At 34.4% G+C, this 26,358-nt stretch overlaps 3 protein-coding genes across 4 annotated transcripts in view; 1 reads left to right on the forward strand and 2 right to left on the reverse strand.

The window, feature by feature from the left end:
- The window catches only part of LOC147949026 (thylakoid lumenal 17.4 kDa protein, chloroplastic-like), a 54,465-nt gene that overhangs the window by 14,978 nt on the left and 13,129 nt on the right, over window positions 1–26,358 (reverse strand). The gene's annotated exons all lie outside the window — the stretch shown is intronic.
- On the reverse strand, window positions 275–4,294 carry LOC104728602 (uncharacterized). Of its 2 annotated transcripts, none has more exons than XM_010447562.3 (6): window positions 3,925–4,294; window positions 2,343–3,504; window positions 2,149–2,239; window positions 1,765–2,054; window positions 1,579–1,672; window positions 275–1,476 (listed from the first exon to the last, which is right to left on the reverse strand). In XM_010447562.3, exons 2-6 carry the CDS (start codon window positions 3,366–3,368, stop codon window positions 995–997), a joined length of 1,983 nt encoding a protein of 660 aa, XP_010445864.1. In that variant the 5' UTR covers window positions 3,369–3,504; window positions 3,925–4,294; the 3' UTR covers window positions 275–994. The 2 variants fall into 2 exon arrangements, with proteins under 2 accessions (XP_010445864.1, XP_010445872.1); XM_010447570.3 differs by having other exon boundaries at window positions 2,343–3,492; window positions 3,925–4,293.
- Window positions 22,174–25,705, forward strand: LOC104753628 (oligopeptide transporter 9-like). The gene is made up of 6 exons (XM_087487313.1): window positions 22,174–22,756; window positions 23,137–23,234; window positions 23,324–23,893; window positions 24,012–24,273; window positions 24,624–24,806; window positions 24,882–25,705. Exons 1-6 carry the CDS (start codon window positions 22,256–22,258, stop codon window positions 25,500–25,502), a joined length of 2,235 nt encoding a protein of 744 aa, XP_087343439.1. The 5' UTR covers window positions 22,174–22,255; the 3' UTR covers window positions 25,503–25,705.

The following is a 26,358-nucleotide window of genomic DNA, read 5'->3' on the forward strand; positions in this document are numbered from 1 at the left end:
CGACAGGCCCGCATCGCGGAAGCTAAGAAGAAGATGGCTTTTATTATGGATGTGTTCGGGTTTTTCTTTGTGTGTTGGTGTGTGGCGACATTAGCAATAGCGACATTAGCGACTGTTATATTGTTATACTATTTTTATCTGTTTTAAGAACTAGTTCATTGAGATCTTACTTTTTCTCAAAACCTTGAGTCGATACTTGCACACGCTACCTTTTTTTTTTTTTTTGACACAACACAAACTCGTAATTTTACATTAACTGTATACAATTGGGGGAAAGAAGAAAAAAAGAAGTTTTACTGTATACTGCAAAATAGTATACAACTACAATGCCGCGGAACCTCTCCCGAGGTGGAGCTGAGTAAGTCCTTAAATAAGTGCAAATCAAAATCTAAACATATACATAAATGAACTCATCTACACGTTAGAAAAATCAAATTACACTATAAAATCAACGAATCAATAATCACTAGGTTAGAAATTTATCAAATAAAAATCCTAATTTAAGAAAAAAAATCTAAGGAGAAGCCATTGGAAGATCTTTCTTGTGGAAGTAACGTCAACATCTTTCTCTTTCAGCCACTACTTTCCATGATCACTTGGCTCTTCTTTTTTTAGGACCCTACTACTACACTCGCCTGTCAATTTTTTCAGACAAATCCGTACTGTCTAAAAAACCATCTCCAACCGCCACTAATTGCCAAAAACAGAAACATCTGTTCCTTATCAATCCCGGCGTCTACATCAACCGATTGTCAAATCTCCCACTGAGACCACTTCTTGAAAGATTTTCTACAGGATCATCATAATCTTGAGAGGAAGTAACACTTTTTGACTAAATTGATATCTCCAGAAATCTGAGAGTGGATCTGGTTTTGGACCCACCATAAGCTTCAAGATCTGCTAGAACCATGTGCTTGTGCCTATCAAGAAAGGAACAATCGCATCTGATTGTTTTTTTTCTTCTTCCAAAGTTAGGAAAACGAAACCGGTTTTCTCAAGTAGTCACAGGCAAACCGTAGTTCTGAAATGTTCTGATCCGTCCATCCCAACCGCCTGTGACTATGACCATACCCCATGATAGAGAGCTAGATGCTCTCTGGTAAGAGGATTTGATAAACTTGTAATGAGATGCATTCATCGCAGATGTAGACAGAGGATTTACGGGTAGGTTTTCCTCTGGCCATGTCGCGCTTCCTTTGGATATTGATCCGGGGACATATCCTTCGTTGAGAGATAAACAAGAGGGAGAAGAAAACGGGAGAGTTGTGTTATGATCTGAGAATCCAGACCAGGTTGCTGCAACGGATGCATTGGTGGAGAAACGTTCAAAAGATCGAATCTTTTTGCTTTGCGAAGAACAATCTGACTCATCATCATTACTCCATATATATACATTGGAGTCCTCACAAGCTGAAACAATGTGTTTCCCATCAGATGTGAGAGACGCTGATGTGAGGCTTCTCGTCTTGCAAACACCTAGAGAATACAAAGTAAAACAGAGATGAGCTTATTAGTTATCAATCATAGAGAAATGGAAAAGAAAATGAACGTTGTAGGTAAGAATAAGAGGCAACATACCTTTATATTTTCTGATGACATTGTTGCCTTGGAGAATTCTGACTTTGGAATCCGCAGAAACAACCAGGACTTTGTTTTGTTCTTGTGGTAAATACTGGAAAGAAACATGCATATCGATTTGTTAGCATCACAATGTCAAGAGAAGTAAACAAAGTATCAAGACCAGGTGAAAAAAGGAGACATTACCTGAAATCCAGTTATCCTTTTATTGGAAGACTTCTTTTTGTTATGCAAATGTATCTGAGAGTCCAGTTCTAAATATTCTCCAGACATGCTAAAGAATCTGCAGCTTCCGGTCAGACAACCGATAATTCCTCCCTGTCCATCCGGACGATAACACACTGCGGATATAATGTCTTTGAGATCGGCCCAATCAGTAACGTTGCAACCAGAAATGTTCCAGATACGAACTTTCCCATCAATTGAACCACTCATGAAATAATTCTCATTTACAGGGTTGAACTGAACAGATGTTACTGCAAATAAAGAAAGTTGCAACTAAAGTCAGATCAATATAGTACTAAGATTTGTTCTTTAAATGTAATCACCAAGAGGGAAGAAGAAGCATACCATAACTATTGTGAGGGAAAACTCCAAGACAATCATTGCTACCGACTTTCCAAAGCCGGACAGTTTTGTCCATTGACGCCGAGATAAGATACTACATTAAGAAATTACATAACAAATGCCTCAGTTTTTCAAACTTCCATTTAAGCAATGGTTGCATGTTAGTAAGAAAAATGTAAAAGAATTTGGAAGCTTACATTATCTTTTGACCATGAGATGTCCAAGACTTCACCCGTGTGCCCACGGAATTCATATAACGGTTTATCCATTATCCGGAAAACTTTGGAAGGGAAGACAACGCAAGCCGAATCAGATGTTTTCCTGAAACTTTCTGTAGCCTTCTTTGATTTTTCCTCATCCACCAAAACCGGTTTCAACTGAGAAAGATCATTTACCTCAAAGTACATAGAGGAAGGGTCTATCTCATTCAGGCCATCCCTTCGTAGCCTAGATCTCTTATCCTCCACGACTTTCCATACACGCACAATCCCATCTTCACCAGAACTTGCAAGAAACTTCCCATCTCCGCTAAACTTCATCGCTAAGATGGCACCATCATGAGCTTTAATGTCTTGACTCTGATAAAGAGCTGAAAGCTCCTTCGCCTGTTTCTTACATTGCTTAACCTTAACTCTTGAAATCACATCACCAAAACTAGAAGAAGCTCTGAGTCTACCACTAGATTCAACCTTTGTATCTGCAGTACACCCCATAGACCGCAGCCTCGTAAACCATCCCTTCTTGAAATTCGTGACTAACCCTGCGATACTCCCCTGCTTCTCTGTTTCCTTCACTTGGCAATACCTGGAATTAGAACATGATGCCATTGAAGAGCTTTGCCTCCTCGTCACATCACATCCACCCACATTTTTGTCTACTCTCAAAGACAATTCCTCGGAAACTTCAACACTTGAACCAGACGAAGAAACATCACTAGAAGAACTGCTAAAACCTCCAGATCTCCTCTCCTCAGCTTCAACAGAATTCTCTTGAGCTCCATCAAAGCCAGACTCCTCATTAGCTGCAGAGACCAACTCCTTGGATTGAACACCATCTTGTTCAACTCCCATCCACTCCAAGAACTTCCTCCGCCTCTCGACCACACTTCCAGGTGAATCATTCCATATATCAAAACCAAAACCACTTGGATTTGATGCCATCATCATCATCTCATCGTTGGCATCGAAGAATTGCAAATCTTCCTCTTGAGACAAGTAATCCATTATAATTATTCCTTGAGGGTAGTTCAATCCATAAAAAACACAGAGCTTAAAGAAGAATGCTTTATTTCTTTTCTCTCAAAAGAGGAACTTCCCCAACTGCCAGTTTTGCTTCCAAACAAGCAACCTACAAGGCAAACTATATATAAAAGTTTAGAAAATAATATTTAAAAATTAAAAAATTCGTAAGAAGTTTACAAATTAAGCAATCACAGAGTTCGAGACAAAACGAGTTCACAAAATAAATAAAAAGAGTTGAACATCAATCTCAACCCAAAAACGCATTGAATCTAGTCTTTTATCTTCTCAGAGGCATTTCAACAAACAACTTATGTGGGTCGATCAATGTGTAAGCAAACGAAACCAAAAAAAACCCAATTTTTTAAAAAGGGTTTCATCTAAGCAGCACACAGAGAAGCTGAATTAAGCATAGCCAAAGTGAAAGATCTCATTTTTAGATCCTAAGCAAACAAAAATGCGTGAGCACGAGCATCATCAAATTCAATTTAAGTAATTGAATTTTTTATTAAAAAAAAAACAAAGATTAAAAATTGCATACATGGGTTTGTTCGTCTTCACAAGGTTTCTTCGAAATTGAAACAAACACATCCCAAAGAAGTAGCAGCAGCCAGTAGAGGTAACAGAGAGAGAGTCTCTATTAACCAAAACCAGATTAAAGAAAAGAAAAAAAAAGTAAAAGAGACAACTTTAATTATTTAAAAAAAGAAGGATCAAAGGTTTTTTATTTATTGAAACCCGTGAAGAAGACAGAGACAATAGAAGAAGAAGAAGAAGAAGAAGAATGGATTGTGTGTTGTCCGGAGAGGGAAGAGATTGAAGAATTGAGAGTTTTCGTTTTTAGGAGACGAATCTTTTCTTTTTTGTGTATGACCGTTTAATATGCCTTATTTAACCTCTCTGTCTTTATTATTACAACTTTTTTTTTTCTGTTTTTATGATGTTGTTTTCCTCTTAATCCATAAAATTATTCGGGTAATTAATTTATTAATTAACCACACGAGGCACGACCATATATATATTTTATTAATACTTAGGTTCACCCCTAGCGGTGAACCCCCTCTTCTCTCAGCCAATCAGAATCTTCCATCTAATATTTTATTTTAAAAATAAATTAAAATTAAATTAAAAAGCAAACCAAATTAAGGAAACAAATTCTGTATACTTTTAATTAAGAAAAATTAAATATTGGCTTGGTTTAGATTTTTAAACTTAGAATAAAATTATGTCGGTTTGGGTTTACAAATGAAGTGGTTAGGGTTTAGATTTTACAATTAAAACGAAATTATATGTCGGTTTGGGTTTACAAATGAGGTGGTTAGAGTTTAAATTTTACAATTAGAACGAAATTATATGTCGGTTTGGGTTCACAAATGAGATAGTTAGGGTTTAGATTTTACAAGTAAAACAAAATAATATGTCGGTTTGGGTTCACAAATGAGATGTTAGGGTTTAGATTTCACAATTAGAACGAAATTATATGTCGGTTTGGGTTCACAAATAAGATGGTTAGGGTTTAGATTTTATAAGTAGAACGAAATTATATACGGTTTGGATTTACAAATGAAATGGTTAGGGTTTAGATTTTATATATGTCGGTTTAGATTTATTAAAGTGCGGTTTAAGTTTTTTAATTTTATAATAATGTATACAGATTTTATTGCCTTATTTTATTAGGGGGTGAATGGAGAAGTTCACCCCTAGGAGTGAACCTAAGTATTGTTCTATATATTTCCTTGTAATAATAAATCATTGTTAGTAGTAGTAATCTCTCCCCGTGCTCTGTCTTTTAGTAATAACAATCAATTCCTAATTAGCATTTGTTCCATTGAGGAGGAGATTTATGTAGTTACCGGTGGGTAAACTAAACTAGCAAAGGACCTGTCGAGGGCCGAGGGGGATACATTATTCATCATCATTGAACTAGATTCTTAATTACACATCAATCAAATCTCTTTTCATCTGATTAGTTTACTACTACTACTAGTATCAATAATTATATTCGTTATGCGTAGACATCTCTTCTTTTTTTTTTTTTTTCAACAATAATAATATTTTGTGGTACATGCTTTGTTGGAGCCCACATATCTGCATGATGACTACGCGGCATGTTCCCCATTCGCTTTGCCTCTCTCTCTTTTGATCGTATTGATTCTAAAAAAAACTCTTATTATGATCTCTCAATTATATCTGTCATATTAACAAACTTAATCTCCAGTTGTTTGATACCTTAATTATTCGTCTTCTTAGTATTAAACTATATAGTTCTTCTTTTACTACTCTGTGATTGTTTTGGCAGCACACAGGGAATGTTTGTTACTGCTACTCTTTTAAGTTGATCATCATGTATAGAGATAAAGATTAAAATAATTGAATTTTCAAGTTTGGATAAATCGGTATAATGGTAACAATTTGGAGAAATGACTTACAAGAGAATTTAAATATAAATTGAAAGAGTGATGAGACTTAATGATGTAATCATCTATCTGGACCATCTAATATAAAGAACTAAAACGACAAGATTAAATCGAGTTGTACTATATATTAACTTTTTAAAATATACTTATTAATTACTAGTACTACTACTAATTAAAGGTCCGTCATGGCTGAGCTAAGTCTGTCTTCCTGTTGAAGCAAATTCAACAAGTAGAAATTAACAAATCAATAATTAATTTAAATAATGGAATGATGAAAAATACTGCCTTTAGAGTTGCAAAGGCAGATTACCTGGATTCATGCAGGCTTGTATTGTAAAGAGAATATCTGTTGTCCCATTTACATCACATTTTTTGTAATTTTTTTTTATTTCGAACTCTCTTAATATTTGTTTACTTATATCGGTTAAACAAAAGATCTTCAAGTATATTTCTTGATAGTAATGATATTATTATACATGCATCACTATATCATACTATAATACATACTATGGGCAAGTTGGTTTTCTCCTCCTCCTATTTTTTCATCGATCTTCATCCGAGATGACCGAGAGCCGAGACTCTTTTTAAGGAATTATATTAGACATATCTAAAACCTTTATATATATATATTTATATTTCCATCAAAATTTATACCAGTCAACACTGTTGTTCATGAACCATTTTTCATTCACAAGTTTTTTTGTCTCTAGTAACACAAATAACACAATTCAAATATTTGGATCGTTTAAGAGGTGTTAATAAACGAAGAAACATGTTGGCTTATCGACAGCCATCAAAATTTTATCCTACAGTATCTAGAATAACTGATCTAAAGTCTAAATCTTATCTCCTTGTAAGAGATATTAAAAATAGTTTTATGTCCAAGTAAAAAAAGAATTGTTTATGTCCAAGTAAAAAGGAACTGTTATTAATTCATCAGCATGTGTAGTATCTATAATGTGCTGATGTGGCTTGCCAACTAGGGAAGCTATCAAATACAACAGTTTAAAGCGCACGACCACCCATCTTATATTATATATTTATTGTTTTAGGATTATTATATACTATACGTATGAATATATGTTATTATATTTGCTGATCGTCAAAAAAAAAAAATTTATGTTATTATATTTGCATATTAGTATATCGAGTTAAAGAATACAATTTCAAAAATTGATACGGTTCATAGAATGGCCACTTCATTGCTTTGGTTGTTGAAACGTTGATGTTCTTCCTTCATGTTCGTCAAACTCAACCAGATTCTCCTAACCTTACCAGCTTCATTATTATCTCATTATATAGTCCTGTCACTTTTCTTATTCATTTTAAATTTTGTTTGTTTCTTTAGAACAACAAGATAAAGTTTAAGATCGATCTTGGCTTATGATTTATCAACGTGAGTAAATCACAAAGATATCATAGAGTTGTTTCATTGAAGTTTCCAGTTTGTATTCATACTAATTGTTTTGTGTTTGTAATAACATTAAAGGTTGAAAATGACTAAACACATGTTAGTCTAGCACCAACTTTATATAGCTAAATCATTAGTAACACATGATAAGAAACAACTTATTAATGCTTTATATCTTCTTATTATTCTTATGGTGCAATGAGTAAAAATGTAAACATTAAATCATCGGAAGTAGTAAAAGGGTGATTAACCTTAATTATTTAGATGAATAAACCTCGATCCGTTACATGCATGTGTCTAATTTCATACCAAAAAACAAAAGACATACTTAAATTTATTTTATCTAAACAGATATTTCCATCTGTGTATATCTATTCATCAATTCTTAAATAGATTGAAGGAAGAATATTGCTGCGATTTAATATTGATCAAGATAATGAAATTATATATTCATGCTTTGGAGTATTGGCCTTTAAAAAACGAAATGACTAGTAAAGGGGTGATTCACCTTAATTCACTCCGCCGACATTATAAACAAAACTAATACAATAGTAATGTGATGCTTAATAATCTCGCCACCGTATCAGAATAATGATAGTTAGTTCATTAAGTATATGGAAATATTCTTGTACGTAGTGTTGGATATGGGTTTTGCTCCCAACATTTACAAAAGTCCAAGCAGAAGATTTCAGGAAGATTTGAGCTAGAAGTTTTGGATTCGGCCCAACAGACCGCATGAGCAAAATCGTCATTCTACCCGAAGCCAGAAGAAACCCTAGATCAAGGTCCCACTATAAATACCTGATGTCATTGTCAGAGAAAAGGATCCGAAATTATGGGCAATTAGAGAGAGAAAATCAATTATTTTCATATTAACTGCATTTAGCTCTGTAATCGCCATTTTCCTGTAAACCCTTCTGCAAATTCTACGTTAAATAAAAGGACCAGATCTGATTTATCCCACTTTACTTTTATTATTTATACTGTCGATTTCATACATCAACACGTAGACTGAAATATATATATATATATATATATATATATATATATATTATACAAAGTAAACTAATTAAACGGATTATCTTACTAGGTTATAGTATAATTAACATTAATAAAGATATTTAAATTATCAAACATTTGCATGTCATGTTAAAATGCGACCCTTATCCGGAAGATTGGTTACTCTGTTAATACAGCTATACATATCCATTGTATAATCAAAGCTTCAATGTATATATATATATATATATATATATATATATATATATTTGAATTACGTGTACATGAGTACATCGCATAAATAGTGTATACTTACAAACGAAAAGAGCAAATTACGTAGGCGCATTCTTTGTGTTGTCTTTTCCCGACGTGGTTATAAAACTACCGACGTATTCACTTGCGATATTGGACTCATAAAACTAGCACCTTAGCTTATATTGTACGGACTCTGACAATATATTTGGACCCACTATATCATACAATGGACCGTATAGTATCTAGTAGCCATTCGTGAATAAAGATTGAAGATACTTATGAATTTTATACATACGCGTATATGGGTGTCGGTGTACGAGAAAATAGTCAAAGTTGACTTCGGAGTTTGGGAGAATGAATGGAGCTTCACTAGTCTCTATGTTGATGATAGTTATGCCACGCATCAGATTATGATATATGTAGTAGTTGTTAAACTTTGGAAGTCAAAGAGGGTAAACCATATATATATACACCGGTTTCTTAATAAGGTATGATCTTGAATAGATGATAGTTATACCAAACAAACACATCATTTTCGTTCTGTAATATATATCGTTTTGGATTCTTATTTACATTATTAAATTAGGAGATATCCTGTGCTGTACAGCACGAGTCAATATTTTTTCTAAAAATAATAATAAACTTATTGTTATATTTTTTAAAAAATATTATTTTGTTAAGATAGTATTTATTTTTAATAATGTAATTGTTCGGTAAATCTATATATATCTTTTTGAATATTAATTATTTTAGAATATTATAGTTTTAAATTTGTTTGATGTATAATACAGTTTTATATTGTTTGTTTGTATTATTTGCATCATTATTTTGTGAAATATTTTGAAGTAGTAATTATAATATTGTAATTGTAAGTAAATAAAATTTATGAATTTATCAGCCACATAAATTTAGTTTTACCAATCTACCAATGTGAAAAATTATAATACACATTTTTCTTCATAGATTGAGTAATATATCTTTGATTTTAAAAATTTAAATCACAACATATGCAGAAATGTTTTTATATATTTATCTTTTTTTAATGGCAAACAATTATATTATTATAAACATGTTACATAATACATGATACATGAACAATTCAAAAACAACCATTAATATAAATAAAAGAAATTGAACACAATTTCGATGAAGAAGTGGAAGTGACCCTGCTTTCTTAACGGAAGCCTTACAGGCAACAGATGAAATCTGTTAAGTTCCCTCTTCGTATACTCGTAAAAGACTAACATCTTATAGATGAAACTCCTAAATGCTTTTCCATCACTTTGATTAAAACAATACACTGATATGTTGCTTGAAAAGCTCTTGGATCATGTCTTTTGAAACGTTGTATGCGTCTTTGCCGGTTTGTGAGCATGGTTTCTCCGTTCATTAATCCTAAACTTTTTGATCGATGAATATAGAGAACATCATTGTCATACCATGTCATCCAAAGTCGAAGGCCAATACAAAGTCTGCGTGGATCAGTTCCTTCAAGCAAGATGGTTAATTTGTTGATTCCGGGATCGAAAATCCAAATGATATCTCTATACAAATGGTGCAGAGAAGAATCATCGGTTGAGAACCGGAGATAACGCCGGTGTACCACCGGAAACAAACCCTATATAGGGACAACCATCCCGATTCCAATGAATCGGTATTACATGAGACAAATGACATCGATCGGATGAATCTGACCAATACGGCAAGTTAAGATGATAGGCTATCGAAATTGGAGAATAAAGCAGAAACGAGTGAAAGCCCAAATCTTGAATCACCGGAAGAGAAGCATATATCACCATCGTCACAATATGGCAAAGAGCATAGATCTGAAATCTGTGATTTGCCGTTATTTACACTATAAAAACCAGAAACTTGGAGAGATTAAAGAGAAGTAAAAACTAGAGACGAAGGTGACCGACGCCGGAGAGACCGACGCCGGCCAAAAACTGTGAACTGTTAGTTTGTCTTCGATCGCCCTTTGAGTCGCTTGGAAGAGACGGTTACTTTTTTGTTTTTATATATTTATTAATCATAAGTATCATATGATAATTCAAAACAATTTGTAAATAAAATAAAAGAAAGATGATAGGAGAACCATAATTTAAAATTTTAACAAATCTTCCAAATCTAGTTATTAAAAATAATCATATCATCTACTTGAATATAAAATCTTAGTTTTAAAAATTCTGATTGGTTATATATTTTAAAAATAGATAATAATTTTCGTCCATAATTAATTAGAAAAAGAAAATATTTTTTTTTTCGAAAATTAATAATTATTTTTAAAAACTTATTATAAATTCTGATATATTGTTTATATTTGGTCAAAGTATTTATTATTTTTTTAAATTAAGTAACTAATCTTTATTAAATATTTTTGATGGCATTTGAATGTAATTTTTTTACACTTTTTAAGGTTAGTTTCATATTTGTACTTCTCAATTAATACAGTAGGATATCGCTTCGCATAGATTCTTTTAAAATATTATATAAAAATAGAATTAATGGTCATAACATTAATGAAAATCTTAATTAGTTAATTGATAAATTAATAGTCGTCTTATTATACTCCTTCTGTCCAATTTTATTAAATTTTCTAAATAAAAACACAGTGTAGAAACTATAAATTTTTGTTATTTTTACATTAAAATATATTTTAAACATCTATTCAAAAATTTTAACCAATAGAAAAAAGACTGGAGAATACAAATAATCATAAAATACTAAATAAATATAAATGATGCATAAAATTTTGAAAAATATCTTATAACATGAAAGCAAAAAAATATTGAAAATCTTATAATTTGGAATAGAGATAGTACTATTAATATATTGATAGATATAGTACTATTAATATAATGATAATTACAATGAAACGCTTGAATTTTTTATATTAACAATAACTTGCTTAAAAGGATTTATTAACTTAACATTAGAATGACTAAAGTGAATAACAGTAATAATAGAAAATAAAAATACCATATCAGAAGAATAAGTTAAATGAATACGTTGACAAGTTTATGAAGGATTAATGTTATTCGGCGAGTGGGTCGGAAGATAAAGGTATTCCCTTTCTGATGGAACGTCCCAAAGTTCAAGACGCATCATGTGATTGTGCTGTGTGTACCTTATACGCGCATGTATGATTAGGTGAGGTCGTTATACTATAACTAGATACTTACCTGTAATTGGGCTGTGTGGCTATTATGGGCATGTAACTTTCTTTCTATATATACATAATCGTTTCTGATTAATGTCCATGAAGTCGATGATCCAAGTTGAATATTTTTATCACTAAAACGTTTAGCGTAGTCAGCAAATCAGCAATAATAATAAAACCCACAGTAGATTTTTTTTTCCAAAGTAAAATTTTCAAACCATAAATTAGTTTAAGCGAATGTAACTAGATATAATTGTTCAAATATGTTTATGTGTGACTGTTTTACTTGTGTTTGTGATTTGGGATGCGGACTCTAGAGATATATTTAACTCATGTAGCTAGCACGTACATGTGACATAAATATAACCACGTAAACCTAAAACTGGAGATGATTTTAGAATGGATCAAACCAAAACTTAAAATAAGTCACATAACATCAATAGAACTAAAAATAAATCACATAACACCAAAAAAAAAAAAAAATCAAAACGGTTTACATTTATATTGCATAATCACAAATAAATATAAGTCGCAAAATAAAAAATCATATAATGAAAATTCGCATAGTAAAATAAGTATATATATTCACTTGTTTACACAATAAATTTTTTATTGTACTTTTTAGACAAAAACATAAATCATGCATTTTGGTAGACATTATGCAAATTCTTTTAATTGGTCAAATTCTTTCACAATCGCACTAAAACAGCCATTTCGCTATTATGCCTCTTACAAGATATTTTTATGGTTCTAAATTTGGATATCTGTCTACTTGAAAACTAGTGCCTTATTTTGAACGGATACAAAAATACAAAAAAACCTATCACATATAAGTTAGTGACCTCATAAAGTCACATCAACAGTGTTTGTGGGTCTGCGACCACCAATTATATATGTTAAATTGTAGATTATAGGATTGAAAGAACGATATGTAATATTGATTCTGTATTCCGTTAAAAACCCCGGACCAATTCTTTTTAACAGTTCAATTTATAATAAGTAAAATATAATTGTCTTTCTTGTTTTGTTTATCTATTTTTAAATGTTTATACAGTAGAATCTCTATAAATTAATACTTTCTGTAAATTAATAAATTCTTCCGGTCCGGAGTTGGACCGATGTAAAAAATGATATATTTCGATAAATTAATAAGATAATATTTTTTTTGGAAATCCTATGTAAAAATATGGTCTCATCAATATCATAAATTAATAATCATAAAAAGATTAATATATATATATATATATATATATATATATATATATATATATCTAAGAAAATCTAGTGAAATATGATTATTGTTTGCGTATTCTTGAATTTGCATTCTTATTGGAGCTTATCTCTAATTTTTTTCATTGTCGTCTTTTCAAATTGCATCAAAAAATTGTGAAGGGTTCTAAATATGATAATTGCTTCTTTATATGTAACTTGTTCTAAAATTACCGCAATATCTTATTCGACTTCATCATTACCGTGGATGATACTAGTAACAATTTCTTCTAAACTCTAAATTTTTAACTTCTATCATTTACCTAAACTCTAAACTTAGCAATTATGATAGACAAGATTATAAATTAAGATTTTTAAAAAAATATGAATGATAACAAAAGTATCTTATTTTATAATATAAAATTTTCAAAATTATGAAAATTAAAAATCTCTTCATAAATTAATAAAATATTAATTATTAATTTATCAATAAATTAAAACCTCTATAAATTAATAAAATTTCATGGTCCCGACTTTATTAATTTATAGAGGTTTTACTGTAAATGAGATGTTTGGTCGAATGGTTAACTAGCTTTAGAACAAATAGAAACGCAAATATGAACCAATCAGAAAGGAATAAAAAGGATAGTTGCTTCACAATTCTTGTAAGTTGTAACGTTGAACAGAGAATGAGCCACGTAGTCATAAAATTTGGTCAACGACATCGGAGAGTCTCCTTCGACCTTTATTATTTATTTTTTGCTATTCAGTGAGATTATTGTAATGGGCGATTTAGTGGCATACTGAATGATGTCATCATAGTAATTTAGGTCATACTTGAGGGGTTTACTAGGTGGGATACTGATGATTTCGAGGGCACTGTTGCTTTGAGTAGATGTATGACAATCTCGTACTACTTATAATCTTATCATTCACCAAAATCAAGGTCACTTTTTCTTTACAATATAATTCTTTCTTCAAAGTCAATATGAATACTAGCAATGAACAATGAGTTATTGACCGTGTACGTAGATTGTGTTATAAGTTATAACTATCAAATTCCACAACAACCAGGTGTTATAGTTTGACCCGTCTACCTCGAGTTGATTAGCGTTTTTAAACAGATGAGTCACAATTTATTTCGAGCTTAGTTAACGTTTCCATAAATCCTGACTGTTGATCTAACTTAGAGACTGATCAGTGTGACAAATTAATTCCGACGACATGCATATCCGATCCTAACTGTTAGTAGGGTTGGATAGATACATGGTTTTGTATCTGAGTTAGTAAAGTTCGTCAGAAAACAAATCTTGCGTTTATTATGTCGGTCTGGGGTTAAACTGTGTATCTTACATATATCATTTAAAATAATAAGAGTCATATTGAAACTCAAACTCAAACAATATATGAGTATTTATTTTGCTTGTTGGAATGGATTAAGCAATCCAACCCGAATTAACCGCTTCCGTTAGTGCATGTCAGTGAGCTACAGTATATTGTAGAATCCATTGTATACGATGGAAGTTAGGTTCAAACTGAAAATGTGTAGACATGCATCAATCAAAATACTAAGAGCGTGGGACAAGAAGTTGATGGAAGTTAGGTTTAAATTCAACACGACTCAAAATCCAAGACAACTGGACAAATAAACTCAAGACAGTTGTTAAAAACTTAAACTTAAGGAAATTAAATGTAGAAAAGAAGCCAGCCTGCTACGGTTTGGTCCATGCATGCATATGAGCAGTGAAAACGGGTACGCGGAAGGACCACGTACGGGATGTTATGGACTTGCGATGGAAGTAGGTTTCTAATTAGAACATATACCTCGACTTAAGTGAAGAAATTATAGGATCCACATTTTAAATGAAGAAGATAAGTCTATGACTCTTGTTATTATTTTCTCCTTAAAGCCTTAGTTACAACATAGTTCATATTTATACTATGAGGATTAGGTTTAACAAGTCACCTCAGTTTCCAAACCCTTAGAATCTATTGGTTAACACTATTTCCTGATTGGAACATTTGTGATTGCTTTTGAGGCATTGCTTGACAGCTTCTTCATCTAGATTCTTCTTCTCTTTATCTTGTTTTGTAGGTGGGCTTGAGACTTTCTTATTGGGCTCTGATTTCTTGTTATCGGATTTATGCTTAGTGGGCTCTGCATTCTTCTCAACAAGTTTGGGCTTCCAAACTAACTCCGGCCCACTATCCTTTTGCTTTGTCTTCTTGTTGTCTGAACCAAAAGAGAATTCCTCTAGGGTTTTCAATTCTCTTTTGTTGTCTGTATTGTACTTTGCCGAGGAATGAACCTCCGATCTTTTCTCTGACTCAGATCGTCTATTAGCCCCCCGCAAACTTGGCGTAGGTGGCACAACGACGCCGAGTTTGGACCGAAGCGAAGCAAAAGGCCCTGGTGGAAGAGATTTGGTGAAAATATCGGCGATCTGAAACTGATTGCTGATATGAGTGACAACAATGTTCCCAAGAGCAACCTGTTCCCGAACATAGTGGTAGTGAGTCAAGAAGTGTTTGGTTCGCTTGTGAAAGGCAGGATTCGCCGAGAGATAGACGGCGGAGAGGTTGTCGCAGTACAGATCCGGAGTGCGAAGCAGAGGGATCCCCAGCTCCTTCATAATCTTACAAAGCCAGGTAATTTCTGACGCCGCCTCAGACATAGCTCTATATTCTGCCTCTGTCGAGCTTTTTGAGACAGTGTTTTGTTTTTGCGATTGCCATGAGATAATGTTACTACCCAAGTAGGTACAGAAACCTCCTGTCGATCGACTTGTAGACTTACAGCCTCCATAGTCACTGACGCTATAAACTTGGAGACGAAAGTCTGTGTTTTTGTTGAATGAAATCCCCATTGTGACTGTCCCTCTAATGTATCTAAGAATTCTTTTCAGCAGATGGAAGTCAGATACTGTCGGAGCATGCATACGCTGACAGACAAAGTTCACCGCGAACTGGATGTCTGGACGGGTCAGAGTAAGATATTGGAGCTTACCTGCTAAGCTTCGAAAGTAGGTGGGGTTTTCAAAGAGAGGTTGCGAAGGTTTGATCTGTCCAAGTGTTTGTGGCAGAGGAGTTGGCATTGTGGCACACTCGGACATTCCTGCAACTGCAAGTAGATCCTCAACATACTTTTGTTGCGAGAGGAACAAACCACCGGGATGGAAATGAGCCTGAATTCCTAGAAAATAGCTAAGTTGTCCCAAATCTTTCATCCTGAACTGTTTATTTAACTCACTAAGTAATGTTTCTAACGCTTGTGAGTTGTTTCCAGTTATAGCCATGTCATCTACGTACAGGAGCAGGAAGATAATGTCCTTTCCCTTGAAGTAGTAGAACAAGGATGGATCAGACTTGCTGCAGCAAAAACCAAACTCAAGGAGAAAGGTACTAAATTTGTCAAACCAAGCCCTCGGTGCTTGCTTTAGACCGTAGAGAGCTTTGTGTAAGTGACATACATAGTCTGGTTTTGCAGGGTCAACAAAGCCAGCTGGTTGAGTCATGTAGACCGTTTCTGTCAAGTCACCATGCAAGAAGGCATTCTTCACATCCATTTGTTTGATGTCCCAGCCCATAACCGTTGCTGCATGAAGAACAGATCTTACTGTTGCTGTTCTCACAACTGGACTGTAAGTCTCAAGGTAATCTATGCCTTCTTCCTGGTCATATCCCTTTGCTACTATTCGTGCTTTTAACTTGTCAAGAGAACCATCTGCATTGAGCTTTGTTCTAAAAACCCACTTACTACCCAATACGTGCATCTCAGGAGTTCGAGGAACAAGAGTCCAGGTTCCTGCCTCTTTGCAGTTACCGTATTCTTCTCCCATGGCTCCATTCCAGCCTGGATGCTTGAGGGCAGCACTGACCGTTCTAGGTTCAGGGTTGGATACTTTTGAGGTGAGTAAAACGTATCTTGGGTTAGGTTTTCTTATTCCTGCTTTTGCTCTTGTAACCATCTTGTGACCTGGTGTTGAAACAGGTGTGCGTATAGGAGAAGGGTCTTCAATCAGTTCGTTGACTTGAGTGGATTCATGAGGAGCTGTTTCAATGATATTGTCAGTCATTACAGTGTCAGTCGAGACTGAAGGAGATGCACTGGCAGAGTCATCCTCGGAGTGAGAAGATGAAGGAGAGCTGTTGCCTATAGGAACAGGGTCAGAGCCTGCCGTACACCCAATACTCTCCTTATCAACCACAAGAGGTGAGACTGCAGTCATCAAAGGTGGAAAATCTTGTTCATTGTAAGTGAACTGAGCTGACTGAGGATGGGGAAATGTCCCATTGACAACATTTGATTCGATTGAAGACTTCTCTTGTATTTCTGCAGGTTTCTGACTGGTGAAACTTTTGTTCCAGGCTTGCAGAAGTGGTGTGCACAAGGTTTGCGTAGAGGAGGATACATTGTGAAACGGAAATTCCTGTTCAGCAAACAAGACATGTCGACTTATGAAGACACGCCCAGTAGAGACAAGTAAGCACCTATACCCTTTATATTTTTCATTATACCCAAGAAATACACACTTCAAAGACCTTGGATCAAACTTGTTATGAGCGTAGTCTCGAAGTGTAGGATAGCAAGCACAGCCAAACACTCTTAATGATGTGTAGTCTAGCTTTTGACCGTGCAGGACCTCATAGGGACTGCGATGATCAGGGAGAGTAGAGGTTGGCAGTAGGTTGACAAGGAAGTTAGCTGTGAAGAAAGCTTCAACCCAGTATCGATAAGGTACTCTGCTCTTGCACATCATTGCTAATCCTAGTTCAATTAGGTGCCTGTGTTTTCGTTCTGCTAGACCGTTTTGTTGTGGTGTGTGGGGGCATGAGATTAACTGTTGAATCCCATTTTGTTGAAGATGACTCAGAAACTTAGTACTTACGAATTCTCCACCACCATCACATTGAAAACTGCCAATTTTATTCTGAAACTGATTTTCTACTAGAGCTTGAAACGTAGTGAACATAGAAAAGAAGTCTGATTTAAACTTAAGTGGATACAACCAGCAGAAGCGAGAGAAGTTATCTATGAAAATGACATAGTACTGAAATCCTTGCACTGACTTTATTGGTGCAGGTCCCCATAGGTCGCAGTGAATGCGTTGAAGAGGCCTTGAAGTAGTCGTGCTTGAAGGAGAGAAAGGTAATCTAGTGCTTTTCCCAAACTGACATGCTTCACAGATGCCATTGGAGCCTTTATTAATAACTATTGACTTTATTGCAGATAACTTCTGAAGGACTTGTTGACTTGGATGCCCCAACCTCAAGTGCCACACATCTTCAGAAGCTGAGTGTTGTCGAGAGGAGTAGAGAGCTGAGTGATGAACCTGAGAATCCTTCAGAGTGTAGAGACCTTCGTTACTGTTGTTTCCCAGAGCCAGAAGCTTCTTTGTTGCCTTATCAAGAATTTCAACATGATCATCATCGAAGTTAACAGAGCATGGATTATCCCTGGTAAGTTTCGAAACAGATAACAAAGATTTTGCAATGTCAGGGCAGACTAAAACATCTTTTAGAGTTAGCTTACCTGAGCTTACTGGCAGACTGGTTGATCCCGTGTGAGTGATGGGCAGAAAATCTCCATTACCAACCATGACAGCATCTGACCCAACGTATGGACTTGACTGTTGCAGGTTGTGGTGAGAGTTGGTGATATGAGAGGTGGAACCGGAGTCAGGAACCCATTCATTGCCAGAGTGATCAGTGACATCAGTAATACGCATAGCGGTTAAGGCCAGTGGGAGCTCCTCTTGACGGTAGCTGTTGTTGTATCGATGCCAACAGGACAAAGCAGGATGACCCGGTTTTTCACAGATTTGACAGATGACTCTGGTTTCTGAGTTCGAGGGGCTACCAGATCCTTGAGTAATTTGCTGATGGAAGCCTCTGCCTTTTGTGGTAAAACCTCCACGACCTCTTGAACCACCAGAGCGACCATTGCCTCTTCCTCGACCAGAGTAGTTGGTGAAGAAGGCTAAGTGAGAGGAAACATCAACCGAGGTGTTGTAGGTGGATAGTCTATCAGCAAAGGTAATCAACCGAGAGGCCACATCATCAAAGGTAGGAGATGGTTGAAGATCAATCATGCCTTCAACTGACACTTTCACAGGCTCATATTCTCTTCCTAACCCTTTTAATGCAGCAAAAATTTTCATCTTTTCAGGGACAGGACTACCTATGGACGCTAGCTGCTCACAGACATTCTTGATGTCTCTCAGGTAATCACTCATAGTTTTATCTTTTATCTCAGACCCTTGTAGTTACCTTGCAGTTCAAAGAGGCGAGAAGAAGATACCTTGTTGAAATGATTCGCTAGAGCTAACCACAACTCTTGAGATGTCTTGGTGCCAGATACTTCTGCTAGAATATCTTCGGAGAGAGAGCCAAGTAGCCACGAACGCACAATTCTGTCTGCTCGAAACCACTCACCGTAGTCTGGATTTGGAACGGTTGTGACTTTGCTTGTCTGAAGAGATACTGGAATCACCTCAGGTGGAGCAGGAAGACCACCATTGATGAAACCAAGTAAGTTTTGCCCAGATAGGAAAGATTCAAACTGCTCTTTCCAAGAAATGTAGTTTTTCTGTGTTAGTTTGAGAGTAACACAGTTTGTGATGTTCAAAGCAGGAAAAGAGTAGAGATCCATGGATGGATTAACCAAGGATCTACTGTGCTCTGATACCATGAAGAAATTATAGGATCCACATTTTAAATGAAGAAGATAAGTCTATGACTCTTGTTATTATTTTCTCCTTAAAGCCTTAGTTACAACATAGTTCATATTTATACTATGAGGATTAGGTTTAACAAGTCACCTCAGCCTCCAAACCCTTGAATCTATTGGTCAACACTATTTCCTGATTGGAACATTTGTGATTGCTTTTGAGGCATTGCTTGACAGCTTCTTCATCTAGATTCTTCTTCTCTTTATCTTGTTTTGTAGGTGGACTTGAGACTTTCTTATTGGGCTCTGATTTCTTGTTATCGGATTTATGCTTAGTGGGCTCTGCATTCTTCTCAACAAGTTTGGGCTTCCAAACTAACTCCGGCCCACTATCCTTTTGCTTTGTCTTCTTGTTGTCTGAACCAAAAGAGAATTCCTCTAGAGTTTTCAATTCTCTTTTGTTGTCTGTATTGTACTTTGCCGAGGAATGAACCTCCGATCTTTTCTCTGACTCAGATCGTCTGTTATTAAGAACTCAAGACAGATCTATTTTGTACTTTGGTCTTTGGAATTTGTGCCTTCCCTTTTTTGTGATTCTTCTCGAACCAACCAACATGCCTACTTTAAGATTTATTCTAATTAGTTTGCACGAACATAAACGATTATTTTGCATTGAGCTTTTTATGTAATAAGAACAAAGAATTGGTACAGATAAAATTTTGGTTCGAACTTACACGACCACTCAATATATGTAATGTAGAAGGATTCATAATATTGAATATACTATCCAAGCTAGAGATGGATGATATACAAGAATCGTTTTCAATGACAAATAGCCATCAAATGATTAATTTCACCTGTAAAGCGACAAAAACATTACTCTACAAAATACTTCTAAAATTTGAATTTAAAGATTGGATATAATTTGGTCGACAGATAGATATAAGACGAACAAAAGAAGATTTCATCTGGAGAGGATTTGACAATTATGATGAAAGAAACATTCTGTACTAGATATACTCTTAAACCATCTAATCTCTTGATTTTTTTTTAATTGAGACATCGGCAAAAACAAAACAAAAAAGAAGTAAATGTTAACAAACATTCTTTATGATCCTACTTTTTTTTTTTAATATATATATATAAGAGATTTCTCAGATGAAAAATGACAAAAAAAAAAGGAAAGAGAGAAGTGGTCACATCTCTTATGGGCTGTAACATTGGTCCTGATAATTAAAACGCATTTGGGGTATTAGTGAATTAATGAGAGGAAAAGAGTCATTGCAGCCTGCGGAAAGGACCACCCCACTGGTCACCGTGTGGGCACGATTTAGCTGTGGCCTTTCATCTCAACATCATCACACTACTCTATTATGTAATTATCGCAACAACTGTCTTTGTCTTTGATCATCTCTGTACGTCCCACTAAATAATATGTGGGACTACATCAGTTTTTACCGTACGAAAATATCAGAACAAAGCAACAACAACAAAATAAAGTAAAAAAAAAAGAAAAAGTCAATGTCTGTACTTTGGTTGGTTAATTTTGTGTCTGTGGGTTGTGGGGATAACATATTTTAGAATCTATTTGATATTTTTTTAAAATACAAAAAAATGAGTTTAACTTCGTTTAATTATAGATTGTTGTGCTTATCAATCATTAAATTACTAGTAAGAATAATAGAGTTTGATTTTAGTATTTGGTTCATATTTGATGATAATCACAAATATCTTAGGAAATTTATTGACGGGCCTAATTGATAAACTACATGCAAGGTCTATATTTGGATATAAGGTCCAATTAAAATCCAGAAATAAACGATTTATTCTTGTGTTATCCACTAGGAAATTTTTGTTTAATTGCCTTCAAGTGTTTATGCACTTAACTCTCCTGTTTCATGTTTCAAAGTGTTGGCGTTTCCTCTTGTTTTTAATTATATGATTGAACTTGTCTTTTTGCTATATATGTTGTAAGAATTCTGAATCGAGATAATTACTCTTTAACGAGATCGATATTATTGATTTGAAAAATCTAGTATTCTGTTATAATAAGAAAATAAATACATCTTCGTTTAGGGGATAATGAATTTTATAAGAAAAAACAATTTTGTGACACTTTTTTTCTTCCAAATATATATTTTTTTTTGGTGAGACTTTTTTCTTCCAAATATATTGCCAGGCCTGGTGGCCATGGAATTGGGTTTTAGCTTTGATTATTAGATCCCAAACCCAAACAATACGTAACGTTTGATATTTCAGTATCCGACTACTTGAAATTGATATTCCCAAATTGATGTCTAAAGCTACATACACAACTCGTCCACAACATCTTCTTGACTGATTGGTTTTGACCAAAAAAACTGACTGATTGGTCAAAACTGTACTGTAGAGATTTTAAAAACTTATCTAAAAGTTTTAACAAATCAAAGCTTTAGGCAAAACAAAGTTTGATTGGTTCAACTTAAGGACTCTAGATAAAGCATATTTTTCGTTAATTTGTTTCAAAATGATATTTTTTCTACTTCATTTTTTATAATCTCGTCTAGATAATAGGAGATTGGTTAGCAAAATTATCACGGCTTTTACGTATACAAATGAGATTAATGGATAGATTCAATAAGTGAGAATCTTTACTGAATCTTAATCTTTGTTTCACCATTGAAACCCTATAAAATAAAAGATTCACCACATTTTACACAAAACTCATATAATCACAAACACCAAAAAAAAAACACCTCTCGGATCTTTTCAATGGCCGAGATTGTAGAAGACTCGCCCAGAGTCATGGAGATAGAGGAGATAGAAGGAGAGGTTAATGACCTTGACCGTTGCGTGGTGGAGGAGGTTGAGCTAACCGTTCCCAAAACCGATGATCCAACGTTACCGGTTCTCACTTTTAGAATGTGGACTCTAGGTCTTGGTGCGTGTATCATACTCTCGTTCGTAAACCAGTTCTTCTGGTACAGGCAGATGCCATTGACCATAACCGGAATCTCGGCTCAGATCGCGGTGGTGCCGCTCGGTCACCTGATGGCTAAAGTGCTTCCAACAAGAATGTTCTTGGAAGGATCAAAGTGGGAGTTTAGCATGAATCCAGGTCCTTTTAATGTTAAGGAACATGTTTTGATCACAATCTTTGCTAATTCGGGAGCTGGAACGGTTTATGCGACACATATACTTAGTGCAATCAAGCTTTATTATAAGAGATCTCTTCCGTTTCTACCGGCTTTTCTCCTTATGATCACTACGCAGGTGATTAACTTTTCTGTGCCGTATTTAATATATAAGCATAAAATGATTTATTTGAAATTTGTATGTTTTAAACAAAAAAAAAGATTATATTTCTCTTTATATATAGATCCTAGACGATAGAGTGATTGATAAATTATAAATAGATAGATAGAGATTTGCGTTGACCATCTCTTAAATTACTAATTAAACTCAACTTTGTCTTATGTAAAGGATAGTTATTGGCTTCGTTTAAAGTTTGTGGTGATTGGTTAGACTAAAACGTGATTACTTGTATTATTTTGAGACTCTTTTGGACATTTGTTACAAAAAAAATGTTTACGTTTGGTGTACTTTTTTCATATATATATATATATTTTTTAACCCACGGAATCTCCTTGTAGTTTCTCGGATTTGGGTGGGCTGGTCTCTTCCGTAAACACCTTGTTGAGCCTGGAGAAATGTGGTGGCCAAGCAATCTAGTTCAAGTGTCTCTCTTCAAGTAATACTCTTTATTTTACATTCATAAAGAAAAACATCTTCATAATTAGTCTTTAACTACTTAATTAGCTCATTAATCATGCATTGTAGTGCCTTGCATGAGAAGGAAAAGAAGAAAAAGGGAGGCATGACCCGAATTCAGTTCTTCCTAATTGTCCTTGTGGCCAGTTTCGCATACTACATTCTCCCCGGTTATCTATTCACAATGATAACTTCCATCTCATGGGTCTGTTGGCTTAGTCCCAAATCGGTTTTAGTCCACCAACTCGGTTCAGGTGAACAAGGTCTTGGTATTGGCGCAATTGGTATTGACTGGGCTACAATTAGTTCTTACTTGGGTAGCCCACTCGCGAGTCCCTTATTCGCTACCATCAATGTAGCCATCGGTTTTGCGGGGATCATGTATGTCGCCACCCCGATTTGTTATTGGCTAAATATATACAAGGCCAAAACATATCCCATCTTCTCAAGTGGGCTTTTCATGGGAAATGGCTCTTCCTATGATATTTTAAGCATCATTGATAATAAGTTTCATCTCAACCGCGAAATCTATGCAAAGACTGGTCCTATTCATATGAGCACTTTCTTTGCAGTCACATATGGGCTAGGGTTTGCTACTTTGTCCGCAACTATTGTCCATGTTTTACTTTTCAACGGAAGGTAACGTGTAACTCAATCAGTTCCTTATAGCTACATTTTACTTCTTTTTTAATCTAAACTAAATGTCTGAAACTAGTCTTGATCGAAGTTATCTAACTAATTTCCTTCTATTTTACAGGGATTTATGGAAACAAACAAGAGGTGCTTTTCAAAGGAACAAGAAAATGGATTTACACACGAGAATCATGAAGAAAAACTATAGGGAAGTTCCCATGTGGTGGTTTTATGTGATCCTCGTACTTAACATTGCGCTCATCATGTTCATCTCTTTCTACTACAATGCAACCGTGCAGCTACCTTGGTGGGGAGTGTTGCTAGCTTGTGCCATTGCCGTCTTCTTCACTCCTCTTATTGGTGTTATCGTAGCCACCACTAATCAGGTACTTACTTAAAACTACATGAAAGTAAAGAAGCAAATTAGTGTTTAAAAATTATTCTTTTCAATTGTGTAGGAAGCATAATAACTATATAAAACATAATCATGAAAATAATTCACACATTCCTCTAAAAAACTGAAAAAAAAAAATGTAAACAAACTTAAAAAAGGAGTTTTATTATTTTTACTTTTTTTTTGTCATAAGATTTTTCTTATTTTTTAGTACTTTCTTTTACAAATCATATTCCATTCATATATGCCTTGTTCATTATCATTGACTAGTTAGAGGCAGCTCTTTATTTTTTCTTTTAGGTAAGTGACAAGTTTATTTTAACAAGGCTTTTATTGCTTTAGGCACCGGGTTTGAACGTCATTACGGAATATGTAATCGGGTATATCTATCCAGAACGTCCGGTTGCGAACATGTGCTTCAAAGTGTATGGATACATCAGCATGACTCAGGCTCTAACATTCATCCAAGACTTCAAACTCGGTCTCTACATGAAGATCCCTCCTAGAAGCATGTTCATGGCACAGGTTATTGCATCTTTGACCATCGTTAATTATTTGTTAAACACAACCTAAATCATATACTAACACAATATTTTTCAGGTGGTTGGGACGCTTGTGGCAGTGATAGTGTACACAGGAACTGCTTGGTGGTTAATGGTAGACATTCCTCATCTATGTGACAAATCTTTGCTTCCTCCAGATAGCGAATGGACCTGTCCGATGGACCGTGTCTTCTTCGATGCTTCTGTGATTTGGGGACTTGTGGGACCACGTAGAATGTTTGGTGACTTAGGGGAATACTCAGCCATAAATTGGTTTTTCCTCGTAGGTGCAATCTGCCCTTTCTTTGTCTGGCTAGCGACCAAAGCGTTTCCAGCTCACAAATGGATCTCGAAGATCCATTTTCCAGTCATTTTAGGAGCAACCTCCATGATGCCACCCGCGATGGCGGTTAACTTCACGAGTTGGTGTATTGTGGCATTTGTGTTTGGACACTTTTTGTTTAAGTACAAGAGAGAGTGGTGGAAAAAGTATAACTACGTTCTTTCAGGCGGTTTAGACGCGGGAACTGCTTTTATGACAATACTGATATTCCTATCGCTTGGACGCAAAGGAATTGGATTGTTATGGTGGGGAAACGCTGATGATAGCACAAACTGTAGCCTCGCCTCTTGTCCTACCGCTAAAGGCGTAATGATGCATGGATGTCCTGTTTTCTGACCTTGTCACTTAAATACAAACCCCTTTGATTAGATTTTCTTTCGGAACTAGTTTTTTTTTTTAAATATAAATTTGTTTTGTACATAACTCTACAAAGCTCGAGTATTGGATATCTTTAGAATTATATGTAAATATAAAAATAAAATTTATATGATGGCAATTCATTTTTATTTATAGCCTCTATTGATGATATTTTTAATTGTGCATGAAAATGTATCAACCTTTAGAAATCTTTATCAAGATTTATATCATTAAAACATTATCGTGAGAAAGGTGATTTTAAGTGAAATATATCGAACGAAGAGTTAGGACGAGTAAGTGTAACTTTCTATCTATTTTTAAAATTTAAAATATATTTAATTTTGCATGAAAATGCATGACTGAAAAATTATAATAAAATGACATAATTTCTTGAGAATAAAATAAACAAATAATTAAAAAATAAATACTTTTGATGAAGATTTTGATAATTCAATATTTCAATGCAAGCGTAAAATACATATTTAAATTTTTATTAACTTTCTAGATTATTATAATTATTCTTCTTATTAAGTGTGAAAATTATAATAATGTGAATAATTATTCTTCTTATTAAGTGTAAAATTTATTCTTCTTATTATAAGACAAGTTAAAAGTGTCATTTTAAAATTCTTCTTATTAAGTGTGAAAATTCTAGAAATTAGATTAATAAAGAACCGGTAGAAAATTAATTAGATTTATAGCTAAATACCAAAATTGATGGAAATATCCAAAAGTTTTTTTTGTTTTGTTACAAATGTCAAAGTTAAGCTAAACTAAATCAGTTTTCAAGGTTTTTCGTGTATACAATATTTTTGATATCTGTCTGGTTCTAAAA

The sequence above is a fragment of the Camelina sativa genome, chromosome 2, assembly GCF_030686135.1.
Source record: "Camelina sativa cultivar CO46 ecotype springtype chromosome 2, ASM3068613v1".
Taxonomy (NCBI): Eukaryota; Viridiplantae; Streptophyta; class Magnoliopsida; order Brassicales; family Brassicaceae; genus Camelina; species Camelina sativa.

Excerpts from the sequence above, each read along its gene's own strand:
- LOC104728602 (XM_010447562.3), bottom strand. The coding sequence starts at position 3,368 with ATGGATTACTTGTCTCAAGAGGAAGATTTGCAATTCTTCGATGCCAAC. Across the intron at positions 2,240-2,342 it reads TCTCATGGTCAAAAGATAAT|TATCTTATCTCGGCGTCAAT; the intron begins GTAAGCTTCCAA and ends TTCTTAATGTAG. Across the intron at positions 2,055-2,148 it reads TTTCCCTCACAATAGTTATG|TAACATCTGTTCAGTTCAAC; the intron begins GTATGCTTCTTC and ends CTTTATTTGCAG.
- LOC104753628 (XM_087487313.1), top strand. The coding sequence starts at position 22,256 with ATGGCCGAGATTGTAGAAGACTCGCCCAGAGTCATGGAGATAGAGGAG. Across the intron at positions 24,274-24,623 it reads TCGTAGCCACCACTAATCAG|GCACCGGGTTTGAACGTCAT; the intron begins GTACTTACTTAA and ends TTATTGCTTTAG. Across the intron at positions 24,807-24,881 it reads GAAGCATGTTCATGGCACAG|GTGGTTGGGACGCTTGTGGC; the intron begins GTTATTGCATCT and ends AATATTTTTCAG.